The 21,483-nt window shown below is 35.3% G+C and overlaps 2 protein-coding genes across 2 annotated transcripts in view; both read right to left on the reverse strand.

Moving 5' to 3' along the window:
• On the reverse strand, positions 2,028 to 17,640 carry LOC109831599 (probable membrane-associated 30 kDa protein, chloroplastic). Its single transcript, XM_020398954.1, has 11 exons — positions 17,438 to 17,640; positions 16,331 to 16,443; positions 16,119 to 16,229; positions 15,309 to 15,373; positions 15,135 to 15,216; positions 13,000 to 13,074; positions 9,503 to 9,573; positions 9,335 to 9,417; positions 8,989 to 9,053; positions 8,827 to 8,901; positions 2,028 to 2,479 (listed from the first exon to the last, which is right to left on the reverse strand). The coding sequence occupies exons 1-11, from the start codon at positions 17,562 to 17,564 to the stop codon at positions 2,360 to 2,362; spliced, it is 987 nt and encodes a 328-aa protein (XP_020254543.1). The 5' UTR covers positions 17,565 to 17,640; the 3' UTR covers positions 2,028 to 2,359.
• The window catches only part of LOC109831601 (villin-2), a 28,514-nt gene continuing 26,739 nt past the window's right edge, over positions 19,709 to 21,483 (reverse strand). Inside the window, 2 exon segments of the mRNA XM_020398955.1 lie at positions 19,709 to 20,119; positions 20,684 to 20,934. Coding sequence (XP_020254544.1) covers positions 20,006 to 20,119; positions 20,684 to 20,934 — 365 coding nt within the window. The 3' untranslated portion in view covers positions 19,709 to 20,005.

Raw genomic sequence — 21,483 nt, forward strand, 5'->3', positions numbered from 1 at the left:
GAAGGGATGTGTTATTCGTGTAAACATTTGGAGAAAATGATAGATGAAAAGAGAAGAGAGCAGCAAGGGTTGAGACCTTTATTGAGGATGGTGGTGCTCTGAAACTAGTTGACAGGGATCAAAAGAAAGTTCGCACATTAGTTCTGCAGTCTATGGATGCCTGAGGTGTATGTGGAGGATACTGGGACATTAATGGAGTTGGTTGTGAATATGGAGAGAGTGCATGGTGCGTGTATTCGGTGAGTTTCATTATTTTGATTGGTGTCTTACTTTTTCTTTAGCAAACTCTTTAGTTCCATGTCATGGCTTAAAATTGCCTGCGGCTTAGTATTCATTAGCCCGCGTGACTATGACAAATTTGGCTATGTTTGTCGGCCCTCATATTTTTAGGGCTGTTTGTTTCAACTTTTTTTTTTTATTGGATGTAGGGTGGATTACAAATCTAAAAAAAAATATTATGTGAACACACTTAACATTTGTAATGGAGCATGTAATTTTTGTAAATAGAGACGACTCCGCATTATGGGTACGCAACATCATTTGACATGGCTGAAAAGCCAGACTGGGTAAAATACTCCATAGTAGTAAGCATCACATTTGGAGGCATCTTAATCTTCCTATGCATATTGTTTTGCCTGCGACGATAATTTCTAATACATCCACCTTCAGCACGAGGATTAAAACGTCATGAGGTCGAGGCGTTCCCTATTTCATCATACGCACCATCAGTGGAGGATTCCGTCGACACAGAGGACAAGATATGTGTCATATGTATTAGTCAATACGAAGCAGGTGAGCAACTTCAGACCTTGACATACTGAGAATCAGACGAGGACGACGACGACGATGGAGGAGGCAAATAACAAGGTAAGAGGAGGAGAAAATTTTATCACTTGCCTCGAGCACCTTGCATCGTCACTGGTGATGACGTCGAAGGCAGTGAGTACTCCTCCTCAGCTCCTCCGGCTCAGGCATCTTCGAACTCACTGGCCATTTTACAGGTTGTAAAATCTCAATCATCACTTCGGACGATGAAGATGAACAACAGTCCTCCTCGATCAGGCTCAGGCTGAAGATGGAGACGCGGACATGGAGGAGGGGCTCTTGATTTGTGAGCCGCCCACCTTCTTTCTCCTCCATGAGCACGGTGCGTCTGCGCCGCCCGAGGCCAGTGCTGTTTTGCGTTGCAAACGTGCATGTGTTGTTCTTCGTCTTCTTCTTGATTTCACGCCGCCCCGACGACTAAACGGAGCAGCGAGCAAATATTGAGAGCGCACAGGAGGAGGAAGAGAGTTTTGAGTTGAGGCACTGGGGGTAGTTAGAGCGAAACAATCCACCCCAATGTAACAGTGAGAGTTTTGACGTTCATGCCCTCTGACTAGCTATTATGTGTTAGTCTCGTCCTGTACCCCTTAGCTATTTACCTCGTGAACCAGGCCGACCTTGCCCTCCTAAGCTATCGTTTTCAATCTCACCTTGCTCCCTGAATTATCACTTTATCCATTTAAAATACTCATAAATTAATATGAAAATAAGATAGGAAGAAAAAACTTCGGACTTGTGGAGTCTCATGGATCTCTTTCAAGCGAGACGGAAACCGAGTCTCTTTCATGTTTAGCTAAGTGGACTTTAAAGGTAATGATTTATATGAAAATAAGATACCTGTAAATTACAAAACGGGCTTCAAAGGCAATGATTTATATGAATATAAGATACCTGTAAGTTAAAAAATCAATCTTTCTTTTGTTTTTACTCACATGTCAAATAGATCCAGATGCTATCCAATATTAAAAACAAAAAGTAGCGGAAAAACCACTACCTGGTCTACCTTATTAGTATTTATTGACTTATTGGGAGTATGAGAAAATATTAGAATTAGAATTAATCATAACAACCCGCTAAACAGATAACCATCTGTCTATAAGGTAATAGTCTCCCCGCTAATTTTTTGGTAATAGGGAGGATCCAAATCCTATACAAATATATGAAGTACTAGCAGCATTAAATGGTCAGTAAGTTCAGCAGTCTTCATCACAAACTCAACATGATAAAGCAAAATCATTCTTCCAACTAATATGGCCTTATTTTGCAACAAGTAAACCAAAACCAGTTTAATTCTTTATACACATAAAAGCTTGCCTATTATATCGTACATATGTGTCAAATAATTGCAAATGCAACGGTTGACCTTCTGGACTGTCAGCAATCCATCACAAGAGATCTCCTCTGTTACTTTTCCCACATTCACTTTCATCCTTCAGCTTAGGATACAGGCATTGTACATAGCCAGAAGTAGAATTTTTAATCCACAAACATGAAGTGAGCTTCATTTGAGATCAGAAAGGCAAGAGGATAGAAACTAGTACTCCTTGGCTCTCCTCCTGAGCTCGTTCAGCTCGCTCTCGATCTCTGAATCTCTAAATGGAAATGATGAGGTTGAGCTGCTGACTGTTGTTCTACCGGCAGGGAGCTCCCCTTTCTGCCATGATGTGAGATAATTAACAGATCAGGCAGAATGATCACTGCTCAATTAAAATAGCTACTTCTCTATTTCCCAGCGCAGGGGGCACAGGGACAGGATGAAGTTGTCGAAAAGGTCAGATGTATGGAGGGAAATTAGAGAAATTAAGACAGATGCGGTAATCAAAAGCTTATCATTACTGTTAATGTTAGGAAGTTTCTTGCAAATAAAATCTTTTGAACCTATGTCTAATTCAGTTGTTAAGATAGGCTTCCAAAACCATTATCTGAGAGTCTAAAAGAGTTTAAATTCATGTTGTTAACCAGATAGATTTAATGATTAAAAGTGAAAGTCTTGTTTTGACATATCATTGTGCTAGTGTTGTCTACAGTTAATACTAGTGCCATTAGTTTAAGAAGTCTTGTTTTGCTAACCAGATAACTTTCTTGGTTAAATTGGAGACAAACAAAGAAACTAAAAGGGCAAAAAATTAAGAACACGCGAACTTACTGCATTTATCACATCTCTTTCAAGTTCTTTTGTGTGTTGTGTTGTGTTTGATGTGTGTGTGTGTGGGGTTGGGGGGTGTGGGGTTGGGGGGGGCTCAAATAGGTTTTTGGTTCAAGGAAAAGGAAAATATAGAATAGCCAAATGACCGCATTAACTGATCTTTCGGTTTCTTCAGTATTCACTTTTTTGTTCAGAAATGAACAGTTATAAACTTATTTCCAAAGTTCTATAATTCGTAGTTCTGAAACCGGGGCATTAACTTAGTGGAGAAGATAATCTTTAAAATGAAAGAACAATATTCATGTATCAACCCCAAAATATGGCATAAGGGCTTTGTTGTTTTGTTGTCGTTGTTGTTGCAGAGTAGGATGGAAGCACAATGAATAAATAAAGTCGCAAGTGCTAGGTCATAGGTTGCTCCACATTGGATAAAAGTTGCCACGTAGTTAGTTATAAGGGAAAATTGTGTCGAGACCCCAAAAGCAATATTTTCATGTGCTACAGTCCCTTCACTTTTCCCCCATGTGATTCAGCCTCAAGAAGTATGACATCTTGTGTTGCAGCCCTCTTTTAACAATTATTACCAGCCAACTAAGCATATAGAGAATAAAAAGTACAAAACACTAAAATGTCATTATCTCTTTCATATTAGGTCTATTTAGAACTAACATGAACTCTTATTAGAACTAATATGAACTCCAATTAGAACTAAAGCAAATTTTTATTAGAACTAATTTAATTCCTTTTTAAGTCTAATTCAACTTATTTTAAATCTAATTTAATTGAACTTAACATGAATTAGACTTAAAAATATAATTAGACTTAACATGACTTAAATTAAACTTAAAAGGAATTTAACATGATTGAAATTAGACTTAAAAATTTCGTGTTAGGTCTAATAAAAGTTCGTGTTAAGTCTAATTTTATGTTAGCTCTAATAAAAAATTTTGTTAAGTCTAATTTCATGTTAGGTCTAATAAAAGTTCGTGTCAGTTCTAATAAAAGTTCATGTTAAGTCTAATTTTATGTTAGGTCTAATAAAAGTTCGTGTTAGGTCTAATTTCATGTTAGGTCTAATAAAAATTCGTGTTAGGTTTAATAAAAGTCCGTGTTAGGTCTAATTGGAGTTCATGTTAGTTCTATTTCGTGTTCGTGTTAGTTCTAACTCATGTTAGTTCTAATTCATGTTAATTCTATTTCGTATTCATGTTAGTTCTAACTCAGTTTGTGTTATTTCTAACTTAGTCCGTGTTAGTTCTAACTCAGTTCGTGTTAGTTCTAATTCATGAATTAGAACTAACACGAACTGAGTTAGAACTAACACGAACTGGGTTAGAACTAACATGAATTTTTCCTTCTTTTTTTCGTGTGTTCCCTGTTCCCTGACCTTTTTTTTTCGTGCGTCTGAGGCTGCCCTCTGCTCTCTTTTGATTTTTGGATTTTTTGTCTTTTTCTCCTCGTCTTATTCTTCTTTGTCCTTTTCTTCCTTTCGTCCTTTTTCTTTTCATCCACTTTTTTTTATGGGATTTTTTTTTCCTTTCAATGTTGTGTTTGTCCGAGAATGCCAGCGCCTTCTCCCCTTTTTTTGTCTCTTTCTTCTTTGGTCTTGTTCTCAGTTTTTTCATCTTCTTCTGCCTTTTTTTTTTTTGCTTAAATTTTCTTTAGGTCCCCATGTCTCCTAACACAAAATTTTAGGTCTGGTGTTCATGCTAGTTCTATTTCGTATTCGTGTTAGTTCTAACTCAGTTCGTGTTAGTTCTAATTCACTTCGTGTTAGTTCTAATTCATATATTAGAACTAACACGAACATGAAATAGAACTAACACGAACTGAGTTAGAACTAACACGAACTAGAACTAGAACTAACATGAACACCAATTAGACCTAACATTAGTTAGAACTAACACGAACACGAAATAGAACTAACATGAACTCTAATTAGACCTAAAATTCGTGTTCGTGTTAGTTCTATTTTGTGTTCATATTAGTTCTAACTCATGTTATGTCTAATTGGTGTTCATGTTAGTTCTATTTCGTATTTGTGTTAGTTCTAAATCATGTTAGGTCTAATTGGTGTTCATGTTAGTTATATTTCGTGTTCGTGTTAGTTCTAACTCAATTCGTGTTAGTTCTAATTCATGTTAGTTTTATTTTATATTCGTGTTAGTTCTAACTCAGTTCGTGTTAGTTCTAATTCATGAATTAGAACTAAGAAGAACTGAATTAGAACTAACACGAACTGAGTTAGAACTAACACGAACACAAAATAGAACTAACATGAACACCAATTAGACCTAAAATTTCGTGTTGGAGATATGGGGACCTAAAGAAAATTTAAGAAAAAAGGCAGAAGAAGACGAAAAAATTGAGAAGACCAAAGAAGAAAGAGATAAAAAAAATAAATAAAAATTAGGGAAAAGGAGCTAGCATCCTCAGACACACACAGCATGAAAAGAAAAAACAAAAAAATCCCATAAAAGAAAAAGTCGACGAAAAGATAAAGGACGAAAGGAAGAAAAAGGACAAAGAAGAATAAGACGAGGAGAAAAGGCAAAAAATCCAAAAATCAAAAGAGAGCAGAGGGCAGCCTCAGGCGCATGGAAAAAAAATCGTCAGGTAACAGGAGAACACACGAAAAAAAAAGAAGGGAATATTCATGTTAGTTCTAACTCAGTTCGTGTTAGTTCTAACAGTTCGTGTTAGTTCTAACTCAGTTCGTGTTAGTTCTAATTCATGAATTAGAACTAACACGAACTGAGTTAGAACTAACATGATCACGAAATAGAATTAACATGAATTAGTACTAACACGAACACGAAATAGAACCAACATGAACTCCAATTAGACCTAACACGAATTTTTATTAAACATAACACTAATTTTTATTAGATCTAACATGAAATTAGACCTAACACGAACTTTTATTAGACCTAACAGAAAATTAGACTTAACACGAACTTTTATTAGAACTAACACGAATTTTTATTAGACCTAACATGAAATTAGACTTAACACGAATTTTTATTAGACTTAACAAGAAATTAGACTTAACACGAACTTTTATTAGACCTAACACGATATTTTAAGTCTAATTTCAATCATGTTAAATTCATTTTAAGTCTAATCTAAATCATGTTAAATCTAATTTAATTTTTTTCAAGTCTAATTTCATGTTAAGTCCAATTAAATTAGACTTAAAATAAATTAAATTAGACATAACATGATTTAAATTAGACTTAAAAGGAATTAAATTAGTTTTAATAAAAGTTCGTGTTAGTTCTAACTAGAGTTCATGTTAGTTCTAATAAAAGTTCATGTTAGTTCTAAATAGACCTAACGTTAGTTCTAAATAGACCTAACATTAAAAGGATAAGGGTATTTTGAGGTTTTGTACTTTTTATTCTCTCTCTATACTTAGTTGGCTAGTAATAATTGCTAAAAGAGAACTGCAGCACAAGATGTCACACTTCTTGAAGCTGAACCACATGGGGGAAATGAAGGGGCTACAGCGCATGAAGATATTACTTTTGGGGCCTTGACACAATTTTCCCTAGTTATAATGAATGTAAACATAACCAAGAGGCCCTCAGATTTGTTGTGTCATAAAATGCAAGTAATTCACATAATGGCTTACATCCGTATCATTCTCAAGGTTTTGAAGTCATTCTTATGATGATAACTCAGTAGTTAAATCTTAAGAACCTTGAGAACCTTGAGAATGATACAGGATGTTGCTTGTTACACTTCCAGTTAACCTTGAGAACCTTGAGATTTCCTTGTGGGATCTTGACAAGGAAATCATTGTGTAACATATGCTAAGCTTGTTGCTAAAACTTCTAGTTGTTTCAATATCTTATAATCTGTTAACAAATGTCCTTCATGCTGCTGTCTATCCTTTTATTTCTTGGGGGATCCTATTTGAGGGCCCTATATAGATATAGGGGATGAAGACACATGACCTAGTATGAATCTTGATGCACACATCACTATCAGCTATCAGTATAATCACTATTGTCTAACAATTTGACAATTGCCATCAGTGCAGCCTGCACTGATAACAGATAGTAACTACACTAATAGTTGAGAGTGATGTGCGCATCAAGATTCATGTTAGGCCACATGTCTTCATACCCTATCTCCCCTATATGATTTTCTAATTAAAGGACACTTATAGTATTTCTTTTTTCCTCATTCTTAGCAAAATTCCAACCTAGAAGTCCCTCTTCGCCATGCTCATCTTGTTACGATTTGGTTCTCTTCATCAAATTGCATTTCAATTTACAACACAAGGTTTGGTTCCTGTTATTCTTAAACTTTCTCCTAACTTCCGAAGATGTCACAAAAAACAGTCACCTTCACGCCATCTTTCTACTTCACGACACAAGTGACATGGTATCCCTTCTTTCACATAAACATAACTTCATGAGAAAGTACCATTCAATTGTCTCTTGGTTATAAACTTCGCACTAATATTCATAAAACTTTTACTGTCATCATATCAGCTTTCTCCCAATATGGCGCAGCTGTATAGCGCAAGACTATTCAGATGGCTATGAAAAATACAACTGGATGTCAACCAGAAATTAATCCTCTGAATTGGTGCCCAATGCATAGCAGAGGAAAGTATGGTCACACGAGAGGCCGCCAAAAAACCTAGCAGGAAAAAAAGCAGGCAGGGAAATTTGTACAATTACTCACCCTGTTAAGCTAACTCAACAAAGAGCAACCTTCCAAAATTCTTCTAGAAGAAATCTATAATAGTAGAATGTAACCTTTCAAACTTAAGTTCAATTACTACAACCATTATCTACTAGTCTCATCCCCAACTGTTTTGCATAATCTGATCCTGAAGTGGTGCATCCTCCATGATTACATACATTTTCATATTCTTTAGTATAAGTTTTATACAAATGAACCAAGTCTTCCCCCTTAACAAACACCATTTGATGATTTCTTCAGTTTTTTCTTAATAGCATTTTTCATTTTGCTCAAGCATGAGAAAACTTCTCCAATAAGGTTGAAAATGTCCCACAAGCATCAGTCTCTTCCATAACATGAATATTAGATAATTGCAAAGTTCTGTCTCTCTCTCTTTTTCTTTTATTTTTTTAACTTCCATAATGTAAGTCAATTCAAGTTGCTGCAGAATCTCATAAGATGCTTGACAGAAAGTGATCCCAAGTTTAGACACTTACTGGAACAAGAGGTCCTTGTCTCATTTCATAAATTTGTCCCCTGCTTTAGTTATCTGAGTTGACCCCTATGGTCCTATGGATGCATTCATCCAACCCAAACACTTCATTCTGCACATACTTTTTGACACTAAATGTATTATTTTTACTCATCTAAATAATGTTATTTTGGCTTTGCATACTTCTGAACATTAATACATCAAATCATGATATATTCACATCCAGCTCCACCTAGCCTGATCCAAAATATCAATTTCTTTCTCTGCCAAATCAGTTAATTTCCTTTTCACCGTCACTCATATCAAATTATGATGATGATAATCTAACTTTGTCCAAAAGATTATCTTAGTTTGCACTTCGAACATCTAACTACCAACCGTTATGTATAGGCTCATTAATGTTACATTACATGCCATGAACTAATACATTTGGTATCAGAAAGTGTGTAATTAATTACAAGTTGTGTTCTTGAGCAGGGCTAATGATATAATTTGAACTGTTAAGCTGGAGACCTAAAAGGCTTTAGTCGGTGATTTTAAGCTAACTTTGAAAAGGTAGAAGCTGTAAACTAAAATAGGCAATGAGCAAAATAAAAAGGTCTACTGATGCAGTTGACAATAACCCAAGTTGGTAATATTATCACTATTAGTCAAAAAATACTACCGGTGAGCTCCCTGCTATCTCCCTTTTTAAGTTTGCTAGATCATCATCAACTGATGAGGTTTCAAGCATCGCAAACTGCAGAAATAAAAATCAGGACTTGGGTTAAAAACTTGAATAACCTTTTAACAACAAAACAATAAGGTAGTTCAAAAGAAAAGCTACCTTCCCTTCTAGATCGTCGGTCGTTAACTGATTAAGGGCGTCCGCTTGGGACTCCATAGCCATAACTGTTGATTTCAAGTTGCATAATCATAAAGATCAGTCAGGGAAATATAAGATGAAAAAACTATAGAACAATATTAAATCAATTCTAGTTAAAAGACAGCGCGTCTGAAATTTTGACAGGACAAGCAAGGTTAGGCAACGCAAGGGGAAATCCAGTAATTAGCTTTACATGTATCTTCTGCTTTCGTAAATTATGATATTCATTGAAACTTTTATCTTGCTACTTTCCCAGAATACTAGTCAAATTAGAACTTTTGTAACTGTCTGATCTTAAAAAGCATACCTTTCTCTTCCATCTTTTCAAATGCTGAAAGAGCACTGCTTGTATTGACATTTCCCAACATTTCACTCACTTTAGTTGCAGTCCTGAGAAACCATCAGTCCGATTAGACTAGAAACCAAAAAGTAAAAAAAACTAAGTCCAATCATAAAAGCAGAAAAGCGTACAGACTTTGCTGACTGTGCACGGGCTTTTAGAGTGTCTTTCTTTGACCTAGCCTCTTGTATCTTGCTCTCCAAAAGCTAACAATAGAATAGATAGTTGTGAATAAAATAATATTAGAACCTACAATTATATTAGAACATTTATAAATTTATATAAACCAACATTTAAAAAGGTGAAGCAGAAGGCGAAGAGTTAGACCCTATCATGAGTTTAAATATATTTTAATTTTAAAATTTGTAAATATTATGAACATATAACATATAGTGGTATAACAATTTAAAATAGATTCATTCATGTCCTCATTAGTAAATAAGAATTAAATATGCAAAGTATAGATGCCAAATCATAATAAATAAGCCCTTACATTTGCTTATATATATTTATATATATATATATATATATATATATATATATATAATATATATATACTAGAGAGAGAGAGTAGAGCAGAGAAATATGGGTATGCTTAGCTTACCAGCACAAATTTGTATGCCCCCCCATCGGTAGTGCATGTGGGCCCACAATCCTCTCCACTCATTCAAACTGAGCGTCAACATTCATTATCGGGTTGAGAAGTGCCATGGATATGCAAACCATTTGAATGACTGGAGGCGATTATGGTCAATCTCACTAAACAAGCACAACTTTTTGTGCTGTGTACCAGGCATACCCATATTTCTCATATAATATATATATATATATATATATATATATATATATATATATATATGAGAAATATGCGGGTTATGCTCGGTACAAGCACAAATTTTGCTGCTGATAAGTGAGGTATCATATTCTCCTCCACTCATTCAAATGGGGCGCACCACAATTCACATGGATTTGGGGAGTGCATAGGGGATATTGTCACCATTGATATTGAGGGATTGGCGAATGGACTACCTCACTACAGCACAAAATTTATGATTGCGTACCAAACATACTCATTTCTCTCTCTTCGTATATATATATATATATATAGTATATATATATATATATATATATATATATATATAGTTATATATATGAGATGATATGGGATGTTTGGCTACCAAAAAACATAAATTTTGTACTTTGTAGTGACGTGCGCACAATCACAATATGGGTTGAGGAAGTACATGCGGGATATCTAACGCAACCATTTAACATGAGTGCGCATGAGATTATGTCACCTCACTACCTAAGCCATAATTTTTTCTGCTTGCTACCAAGCCCATACCCATTTCTCTCTCTCTCTCTCTCTCTCTCTCTCTCTCTCTATATATATATATATATATATATATATAATTATATATTATATATATATACATGGTCATATAGAAGATACATAGGTATATTTTAGTTTAGTAAAAAAATGCTTTTATGTCCTCCTATCGTGTCTAAAGCGTACGTTTCAAAAGAGAAGCGCTTTATAAGTTGCAAAGCATACACTTCTGCTATGCTTTAAGCGATAAGGCGAATGCTTCAAGGGATAAGTAGCTTCTCTTTTGAGTTTCAAATCAATTATCAATTCAAAAAGTTTTGATGCGAGTTTTGAAATGAGTCGCAGAAAAGTTTTTTCAAACATTGATAAAGACAGTTGTTGAACTTTTAAACATACTCTTCTATGCAATTAGATGATATAACCCCTTAAGAGTTTTGTGAATCTGTTTCATAAGATCTAAAAACATGTGCAACATATTTTGAAAACATGAAGGCCTAATTTAGATTTATAGGGTCCAATATAGAATTAACAAATAATTGAAGGTCTAGATGATGAAAACCCTAAAACTAAAGGGAAAAAGAGAAACCTGAGGTCTACTATATATGAATACGTGCATACACACACACACACACCTACACCTATATACATACATGGATATACATCCTCAAGCATAAAGGTAATTGTGAATGTACACACACGACGTATCTATCTTGTTCATACAGTTTAAAAAGGTAAAATTCAGTGGATTTGGTTGCCTTCTATAAGAGACAGAATGACATGAGAAATTGACGAATGTAGGATTGTCTGAAGGACAAACGATAAGGATGAAGAAGTAAAAAGAGAGGCAGCTTGAATGAAATGAACAGCACTGGTCTGTTCTCCAGACAAAACTATAACAATTAGATAAACACAGGCATGAAAACCAGCCTTGCAACTTTCAGTGAATTTTTTTGAATTCGAAGATACAGAATTGGACAATGCCAGTTTGATTGGATGGAAAAGAACAATCCCAATTCCAAACATTTGTATTGTTTCAATTACTACTACTACTACTCCTACTACAACAAAACCTCTATCCCAAATTTAGGCTATGAAGCACGGACACGCATAACATGAAGCCGTGTCGTGTCGTGTCCGTGTCGGACACACGTGTTGAACACACGTATCCTATGTATTTTTTAGGATTTGCCTCGTGTCGGCGTGTCGGATGACCGTGTCGGATCCGTGTCCGTGCTACATAGATTTTAGGGTTAGCTACATGAATCCTACTCTTCCAATTCAGATTTGTTGAGAGCTATCTCCTCCACTAAGTTAAAGTTTGCTACATCTGTCTTAATAGTTTCTTACCAAATTTTCTTAGGCATACCACCAGTCTTTTATCCATTGATAATAATCTCTTCACTTCTCCTAACTGGTGCATCTAATGGCCTCCGCTAATAGATGCCTCCGCTAATACTTTGTGACACAAGACCATTCATTTAGATAAAAACCCCATAAAACAAGCATCCAAGAAACTTATACCGAATACATATATGTCATATAAACAACGTATCTAATAATTTTGTAATTTTCTTTTTTCTGCATCCTCTTCATGTAGGTGAACATCACTAATTATAACACAAGTTGCCGAGCTCATACTTACCAACTGAATGCATGGAAATTTGTGGAAAAGCAGTCATGCAACAATCAGTTTTTGTAATTACACAAGAAAAGATTTAGTCACACGAGGGACAACCACAGTGTGCTACGCTGGTAGACGCCTGTACCCTTCAAGGGAATGACATATATAATCTACAGGACTTCACTTAGGAACCAACATACTTACTTCTCTCCACATAAACTCTCTCTATATCTAGTTTAGGTTTATAATTTTTCCACACCAGACACTTTATCTGTTGTGCCATATGATGTCATGTTAAGCTTAGAGTATCACATATGAGATGTTGATACTTTCCAAGTGTATAATGTGTATCTTCCAGGCAGTACCAGTAATGTAGCTGCATCCGAGTCCATGGCAAGCCGATATGGAAATAATATATACTCCAGTTTCAGCAGTGTTTCCATCACTAGGAAAAAGTTGTCGGCACAAAATTTTCAAGCTCAGTATCATTGTTGGTATAATCAATCAAAATGTATTTATGACTAGAAAAGGAAATGTTAGGACTCATGATGCAAAATTGTTGCAACATTTAATTCAACAGATGGTAGAAATTAAACAAAGCCAATTTTTTAAGAGTTTAATTTGCAAGGAAGTAAAAAAGAACTAAAATAAAAAACTGATCAATAGAGATGATAAACTCACCCGAGTATTAGATACTAGATTATCGACTACACCTTTCTGTTGATCCAGCTGAGCTTTTAAGTTGCTTGCATTATCCTGAAAACAGAATACTCGCATGTGAACTATATATCTTAAAAAAAACAGTCATGTTTTGCAAGGACTGACATATATTCAGTCGATTCCACTGTACATGATAAGCCAGGATCCCTAGATTAGGGGTGCAAATGGATATACTTTAATCCAATCATATCCAGATTCCCGATTCACAATTTACCAGAATGGCAAGGATTTCAATATCACATTCAAGTCAGAATATGAATTCTAATTATTGTGTGATTAGTATCTGAATCGGAAAATTAATGGAATCTGAATAAAAGCCCAATAGAATCCTAATATCCGATGAGTTCTTATTTCCGTTACGTAAGGGATTGTGAAATACTTTACAAATAGTTATGCAGAGATAGAATCTCTTGATTAGAGGGCCTCATATTTATCAAATATTTACGAGATTAACAGACGATGTCTCTGCAAATTTAATCTTCATCATCAAATTTCAAAACTTTTACCAGATTAATAAATGATGACTTCACACATCACAGCAAGCATCTACAGGAGACATTCTGAAAGAACAGGCTTCGGTGGACTTCATGTTATCCAAAAATGGCATGTTTAACATATTTTATTTGAGGGACATTATTGTCCAGTCATCCATCTACTCTTCCAACCTGTGGGAGGTCTTGCTAATTATTCAACACCTATGGAGGCTGTTCAGAAGAGTTGTAAGTAGTTGTAGCTGCTTATTTATGAGAGCACAACAGCCCTTGATTTTATGTGTTCACGTGCCAACTCAACTATGAAAGAGAAAATTAATTGCTTGAGAGCCAACCCAATTATGAACAAATCCGATTGCAACTGTTTATTTAATTTACCAAAGTATGGATGGACATAATAGCAGTTTTGCATGAATTATAGCAGGCAGACAAAACTTCTGAATCAGAATGATCTTTCCCTTTTCAGGATCAAATATAATTTTAGATGTCATCAACAGGGGTGGTAAGGAGGAAGGATACATTTACCTAATTTTTAGGATAAGAGTAAGAATTTCACATCCAGTACACAGAAAAGCAAAATGAGGATACCGTGAGGTCTAACGGTGTATATTGTTCTTGCAAACAAGTAATGTCAAGGTAAAGGATTTGCTCCTAGCCGTTTGCCGAGGGTTTTATTGTATATAAAGTAAAACAATCAAAATGTCTAGACTACTTCATGTAATAATGTACTGACCAGTTTTGGCTGAGCAATGAGCATCTATTTTCTCATAGCTTGTTTCTACCTAATGCATTGTTCATATATTACTTTTGCTCTTTGAATTTTTTTTTTTTTTTAACAGCAACATTATACTGACCTGTTTATCCTACAGGCTAAAGAACATTTTCGCCCTTCATCTGTTAGGGTAGAATACCTAAGTTTCTAAATCATCCATTAATTTGTTTGGAGCAACAAAGACCATCAGTGTACGTGTTGAACTCGTACTAACATGTATAGCTCTCAAAACAAAAACAAAAAGAACACCCCATAATTTCCCAGTCAGTCATTATTTGACTACTATATTCTGAAATTATTAACACATTCCCATTATTTCATTATTGATCACCCTGTCTATATCTGATGATAAAATCATCTGGCCAAAAATATATTTGACCGCTTGCAACTTTATATGAGGTGCATTAACATTATTCGTTATTTTCCAGCCCCTTCTACAGAGTAGTTAATAAAACAAAATAGAACAACACATGCAGTAGGTAAAAGAAAAGTGTGCTAGTCATCTTCATATACTTCACCCACCATTTCTGCCCTAGAATGAAATATTTGAAAAGAGTGGCAGGTAGACCCCTTATCCAATGTCATTAACCTAAGATTGATCCAATGTCTTCTATTACTCTCTAGCCAGTGAAATCTCCCTCCCTCCCTCCCTCTCTTTTTAAGCAACGGAAAGAAATACATTTCAGAAACCCATAACAAAGCATATAAAAATTTATAACATGGAAATAGGAGAGTGGTAGTATATCTTTCTTCTTTTAGCATTTCCCCCCTCTTTCATTAGAAGTGAAATCTGGTGAGAACTCAAGCAAAATTAATTCACAAGAAATACCTACAGCGTAAGATTTACGCCTCTTTAGAGCCTCACGAGCAAGATCCTCATCTCCTTTTGCAAGTGCAAGTTGTGCCCTTTTATACCTGGTGCAAAACAAAGACTCTTAAAGAAAACTTCTTGCACGTCCAAATCTTAAACGTAGTATAAATAAGTAGCATATAGTAGAGGTGATTACCAATCATCAGAAGCTTGCTGAGCAGCTTTATATTTGTTCTCTAATCGTTTCTGAGATGCTAAAACCTAAAATATACAAGAATAGTGTTGAAATTGTAATCTCAATGGAAAAATGGTTGAAATTTCCAATGAGCACCAGAGAAAGACTACATAGTTAATATTAAGGATATACAAAACACAATATGTATTCCCGCTTGTCATAGCCAGGAAGTACCACAGCATGACACAGGATGTCGTAGTCTGCAACCACCCATTTTAATAGAATTGTATGCTTTTTTGCACAATAGAGGTACCCTTGTGGTCCCAAGACAATACAATAATACATGTTGAGTTAGATGGGTGCAATTTTTCACTTAAGTCTTTGTATCAATTTGGCATATATAACTTATCACATGAAATTCTTTCACATGTATATGAACTGACATGCACAAATATGTTGCAAATTTAAGAATACAAATGCTTCTAGGTCTCAAACTTTGTGTGTCTGGCCAATTGGACTGAAAGATTGCTGAGATACATGACAAGTTACTAACTAGTACCCCTCAATCTCAAGTCATGTCACGTTTGATCTTCAACACATCTAAATCACCAGGATTTCATCTAAAACATACAAATCCCATGGACATTAATGAAGACTCGAGAGCTCTCATTATGCCCTATATTTAGCAAAGAACTTACACATCTAAAATATATGCAACTCTTTTGGTTTCTTACACATGTCATACTGAATAAATCTCACATATGGAACCATTGGAGAGCACCAATAATTGCCAACTTTATTGGCAGAAGGAAACAAGACTAGAAGAAATACCTGAGCTGTTGCTTGACGCATCTTTGTCAAATCATCATTCATTTCAAGCACCGCTTGATCCAAGATCTTTTCTGGATCCTCTACTGAACTTAATATTGCATTCGCATATGACTACACTTGCAACAGATAAGCTCAGATTTAAGATGAATATAAAACAAGATTTGTATAGGAAAGGCCAAGAAATGATGCATTGATGTGATTTCTGAACTCACCTTTACTACCCTAGCCAACCGATCAAAAAGGTTCATCCGGGCACCGAGAGCACCTCCACCATGTCTACTACATCTTAGTACATTAGTATTGACTGTGGCTTTTAGAGTCCCCACTGTAAAAGATAAACATGAGATCGTGTTTTAGAGGACGGTAGTAAGCTTAATGCAAATACGCACTGTGCTACTCAAGAATAAAAAAATTCCCAAATCAATCCTTTGGAGCTTAATTTAATGACTTAGAACCTGACACATGTCAATACACCGTCAACACACTAGTGCATGTGCGTACACATGTGATCCGATATTAATTATGAAGGTAACTAGTGTAAAAAAACAGATTATCCAATAAATACCAGCTGCAAGAATTGCAATGTAGACCTAATGTTTATTTTTGAAGACTCGGTTTGCAAGAGGATCATAAGAGTCAAGAACATGGTCGCACTGATGAAACAAATACAAAGTAAAAGATGATAAAGAAACAGCACCAAAGTTGCAAAAAATTGTATATGAGGACTTCCTCGTTCCACCAGATGTCTTTAGTGAGTAATCAATTGCCTTCAGATCCTCCAAGAATTTCTTCTGCTACTCTCTTGAGATAAGCAGACATAATATTCCACATAAAGTTAACTTTTCATATGAAACAAATCCTAAAATGGATATTGAAAAATTTTAAAAAAAAATCTATATACCATTGATCCCATCATGGCAAAGTTTCATTCCGAATTATTTTAAAAAAAAACAAATATCTTTGTGATTCCCTTCAGAATCATCAAAAAAGTCAGGAACTTCAAATATGCAGTGGCCTCATTGAGTCAGATCATGAAGTGAAAAATTTCTGGTATGGACTGAAATTACTAAAAGCATCATTCCCTGAATCAAAAGCATCAACTTCAACACCCAACACCTTTATCATTCATTCTTCATATCATACAGTATATATAATATAAATCTACTTAAAGAAGAAGCTCGTCAAAGGAATTGCACATAAACATCTAATTACATCAAATGATCCCCTCAAACTCACAGTTGGGTCAATTTTCTATTAGCTAACACTTGTATAATTATCATATAGAATCAAAACTAGAAGATAAATTAAAATTTCCATACCTCCGCCATTGAAGAAGGAGGTTTTGAGAGGTGGGTAGGCGATGAGAGACCTATTTGAATGGGCTCTCAATGAGGAAGGAGGAGGTGGGGCCAAACTCAAAGCACCAATGGGTGCTTTTATCGCCATTTTTGCTTCAAAAATTGGAGAAAAATGGGATAGGAGACGAGATTTTGGGGACTTGGGTCTTTTTTTTGTGGAGGAGAGAGAGGAAATTATTTGAGAAGATAGGAGAGCTTGGATCCGGGTCGGATTCTACGAGATCCGCTTGTAAATCCAAACCCTTCAAGAAGTTTACACATTTTTAAACTTTCATACCTCAAAAAATTCCCCTTTTTTTAACTTTGATACCCCAAATTTTACACATTTTTTAACTTTATTGCAATAAAATGTGGGGTATCGAAGTGTCAAAAGCAAAGTTTGAGGTATCGAAATTAAAAAATACGGAACCTTTGGTATCAAAGGGTTAAATACAAAACTTTAGTGTATAAAAAATAAAAGGTAAAAACTTTTCAACGTCAAAGTGCCAAAAAAGATTATTGAGGTTAAAAAGGTGTAAACTTTTGAATATCAAAGTGCAAATAATCTTTTTGAAGGGTATGGAATTTAAGGGAGAATTCATAACAAATGGGTATTTTGGTAACTAAGGGACCAAATTGCAATACACCTTAGGATTTGAGGGACTAACGAGCAATTATTAAGATTTGAGGGACTAATATGCATTGGGATTCTCCCCAAATTTCATAAATGAGGAGTGCATTGCGTTGAATAGGAAGATTGAAAGGCTAGTCAATTTTGAAGAATGCAAAAGGTAAAAATTTGAAGTACTAATGCAGAGGAAGATGAAATGATGCATTTATGGTTAGCTTCTTGAACTTCTTATTGGAGACTATAAAAGGGTGTGTTAGCGCTGAGAATGGTCATCTTCCAAGCAAGACAAGGATCCTCTTAGAGCTATTGAGTGATCGGCGTATTCGAGTGCCTTGAGTGTAATGTGATGACAACTCTCTTGAAGCTCTTGAGCGGTAAGTGTTCTCAAGTTCCTTACGAGATGTGAGATATGTTTCCATGCAAAACTTGGATCGGTTGTATTAGTTGTATTGGTGGGTGAGAGATGGTGGATGTAGGCAATGTTTGGCCAAAACACGTGAAAACCTCTTTGTGTTGTTTTGTTGCTTACGCTCCTTATTGTGTGTGGTGCCCGTGTGCTCCCATAATTCCCCCAATGGTATGGAATTATTGAACATTTGGGGGACTGATATCTAAATAACTCTTTTCACTTATGTACCCCAAATCTGTCTTAGTTTACAGATTTACTCTTCATTCCTGAACACCCCTACATCCATTGACATTTGGTTAAAATAACTTGTCATGTAATACTGATAAGCTTCAAACTAAGAAGGGGTAAAATGACAAAATATCTTCACTAAAAAGTAAAGAAAATTTTCTTGTATAGACCAAAATCTATCCGATTTGCACATCTCCCATCAAATCTACATATATGCTAATTTAGACCTACGCATATTAAGAGATGTATGAATAAATTAGCAACTACGCATTTTTGAGAGGTGATCTATGATATAGCAAAAAAAAAAACCATCTTATTTATTTTAAGGAAAGGGAGATTGGACAGATTTAACTTTAGTCAAAGGGAAGCGCACAAGAGAGCTCTTAAACACCAACTGAAAGCGTTTTCCCCTAAAATAATCCATAATCCAAAACCACACGGCTCAGAATGACTCATGGTCCAAATATTCGAGATATTTACATTGGCGGCACGAGAGAGAGAGAAACTAACATCGGGAGGTATAGCGTTTCTTCGAGTGTAAATAAATAAAAATAAGTAATCTTCACAAGTACGAAAGATTTCTCAAAAAAAATCACAAGATTTGAAGTTCTAGACGTCTGAAGACGGCTGAGAATGAAAACTTCTACTACTTCTTAAATCTTACACAAAGTCTAAAATGACAACTTAGGAAGTCAGATATAACAAGCAGGTCTTTTGGTCTTCCATAGTCGACGTCATTGTTTGCTGGCCGGGGGCACATAATTGCATTTTCTTCGTCCATCACACAAAACACAAACGAAACGAGAACCATCGACCATTTAAATCGTCATTCATGGCCGAGAACACATAAATTGCGCGCGAATAGCACATGAATAGCTCGCCCTGAAGTTACATTATAACGAACCATAAAACTCGGTCACTTCGCATGGCGTAATGCCTCCACATCTCACATTAAAAAAAAAAAAAAGCAGACTGATATCAAAAGAAGGCAGAATAATTAAACACTCCTTTATTCATTTAATACACAATAAAACATATGATTTCACAAAGAAGAGATACATGCAAAAGGAATCACTCTAGTGAACAAACCCACACCAGCAAATGCTAGTCACAAATAAAAGAATAACCTACACCATATTTTGGAGAAACCACCGGAGGCAGCAGATGAACATGAATCACCAGCATTCCAAACAACAACAAAAAAAAAACACCAAGGAGGAGCCGACAAAGTAATAAGAATACAAACTTCTATAAATCATTCCAAAATCTGAACTGCCTCCAATCAAAAGAGATCCAGCTTTCTTTTCTGCATGTCCTGCTTCCATTTGGGTTGTTGATAAAACGCGTCTTTAGTTAACCCGAAAACAGTCTCGAACTCAGCATCAGAAAGGTAAGTCTACAGAGTAAGAGAACTTAGCATACTGAAACGATAAATGTTGGCTAATTAGCACTTCAATACCTTACAGTTTCCTTACTTTGCACTTATATACCCTCACTTGATTTTGGCAACACTTATCTCCCCTCAAGTTTCTTAATTGGCATGCTACTGCCTTATTTTATGTAAATGTGAGAATATTCCATGTGATGCCCACATGCTGATTTTAAGAAATTTTTTATTTTTAGCTTTGTTAAATTTACTGTTAAAACCTGTCACAATTCTTTTTTTTTTAATATTATTGGTGTAGGTTCAAGATATATTTTGGGTAGGTTTAACGGTAAATGCAACAAACATTAAGGGCTAGAAAGTTGTAAAATTAGCATGTGAATGTCACATGGGAATATTTTATTGTGGGGGGGGGGGGCGTCTTATGTTATGAAGTGTCAATTTTAAAACTTTAGGGTATACAAGTGCCGCCAAAAATAAGTGAGTCTATACATGCAATGTATGAAAAACTAGAAAGTATTTAAGTGCTAATTAGGCATAATACCACATGGAAAAAAGTTTCAACTTAGCACAGACCTCTCTTCGTTTGTAATCAATTCCTCTCACAGGGTTGCGCGATTTGGCTCTTAAACGTTCGTAACTGAATATCTGTCCCTCATCTGCAGTTTGTGAATCATCGTTCTCCTCATTTTCAGCACCGTTATTATAAGAGATGGATCCCTCCTCTCCTGTGCCTTCATCCACTGAAATTTCAAGGGGATCCCCTGTTACAGGACTTTCTTCAACATCGCCAAGTAAGGGGCTTGTAGTCTCGCTGCTTGCCTCATCTGTGCAACAAATTACAACCAATTTATAATATTAAAATGACAAACGAAGATGCTTCACATTGGAAAATAGCCTACTTATCACAGAAAATAGTCTAACATACAGGAAAAACTATAGGGAGCATCGTTGATATTTTAACCTGACTAAAAGAGATCTAAATATTCCCTAAAGTCGGAGAATATCTCCAGTGGTCTAAGGAACAAAGTTTTTTAAAAAATGTTCCAGCGCTGGGGAATGTTAGAATTGTTCAAAAAAAAAGGAATTTTCTGTATATAGAGATAATAGAAGATTCGAATATAACTTCTCCAATTTATAGGTAAAGGATATGTTTATTCATCTAACAAATTAACAGGTCACCAATATGTTGTATTCACATTGTATCTTTATCATAACCTTTTACGATTTGCATTATCTATATGCATTTGTATCCTCTCGTGTTGGTTCTGGTGTATTTCATGACTTTGTATTCCATAGATAATTTCACTTGATTATACACTTCTAGTATCCATTGATGCATCCATGTCCTAGTTTTTTAAATTTGCCACATCCTT

This window comes from Asparagus officinalis, chromosome 2 (genome assembly GCF_001876935.1).
Source record: "Asparagus officinalis chromosome 2, Aspof.V1, whole genome shotgun sequence".
NCBI classification, from domain to species: Eukaryota; Viridiplantae; Streptophyta; class Magnoliopsida; order Asparagales; family Asparagaceae; genus Asparagus; species Asparagus officinalis.

What these genes read in the sequence shown, in the direction of transcription:
- LOC109831599 (XM_020398954.1), bottom strand. Translation starts at nt 17,564, where the DNA reads ATGGCGATAAAAGCACCCATTGGTGCTTTGAGTTTGGCCCCACCTCCT. An exon ending in CTCCTTCTTCAATGGCGGAG is followed by an intron (nt 16,444 to 17,437) that starts GTATGGAAATTT and finishes TATCTTTTACAG; the next exon opens with TGGGGACTCTAAAAGCCACA. An exon ending in GCCCGTGCACAGTCAGCAAA is followed by an intron (nt 9,418 to 9,502) that starts GTCTGTACGCTT and finishes ATGGTTTCTCAG; the next exon opens with GACTGCAACTAAAGTGAGTG.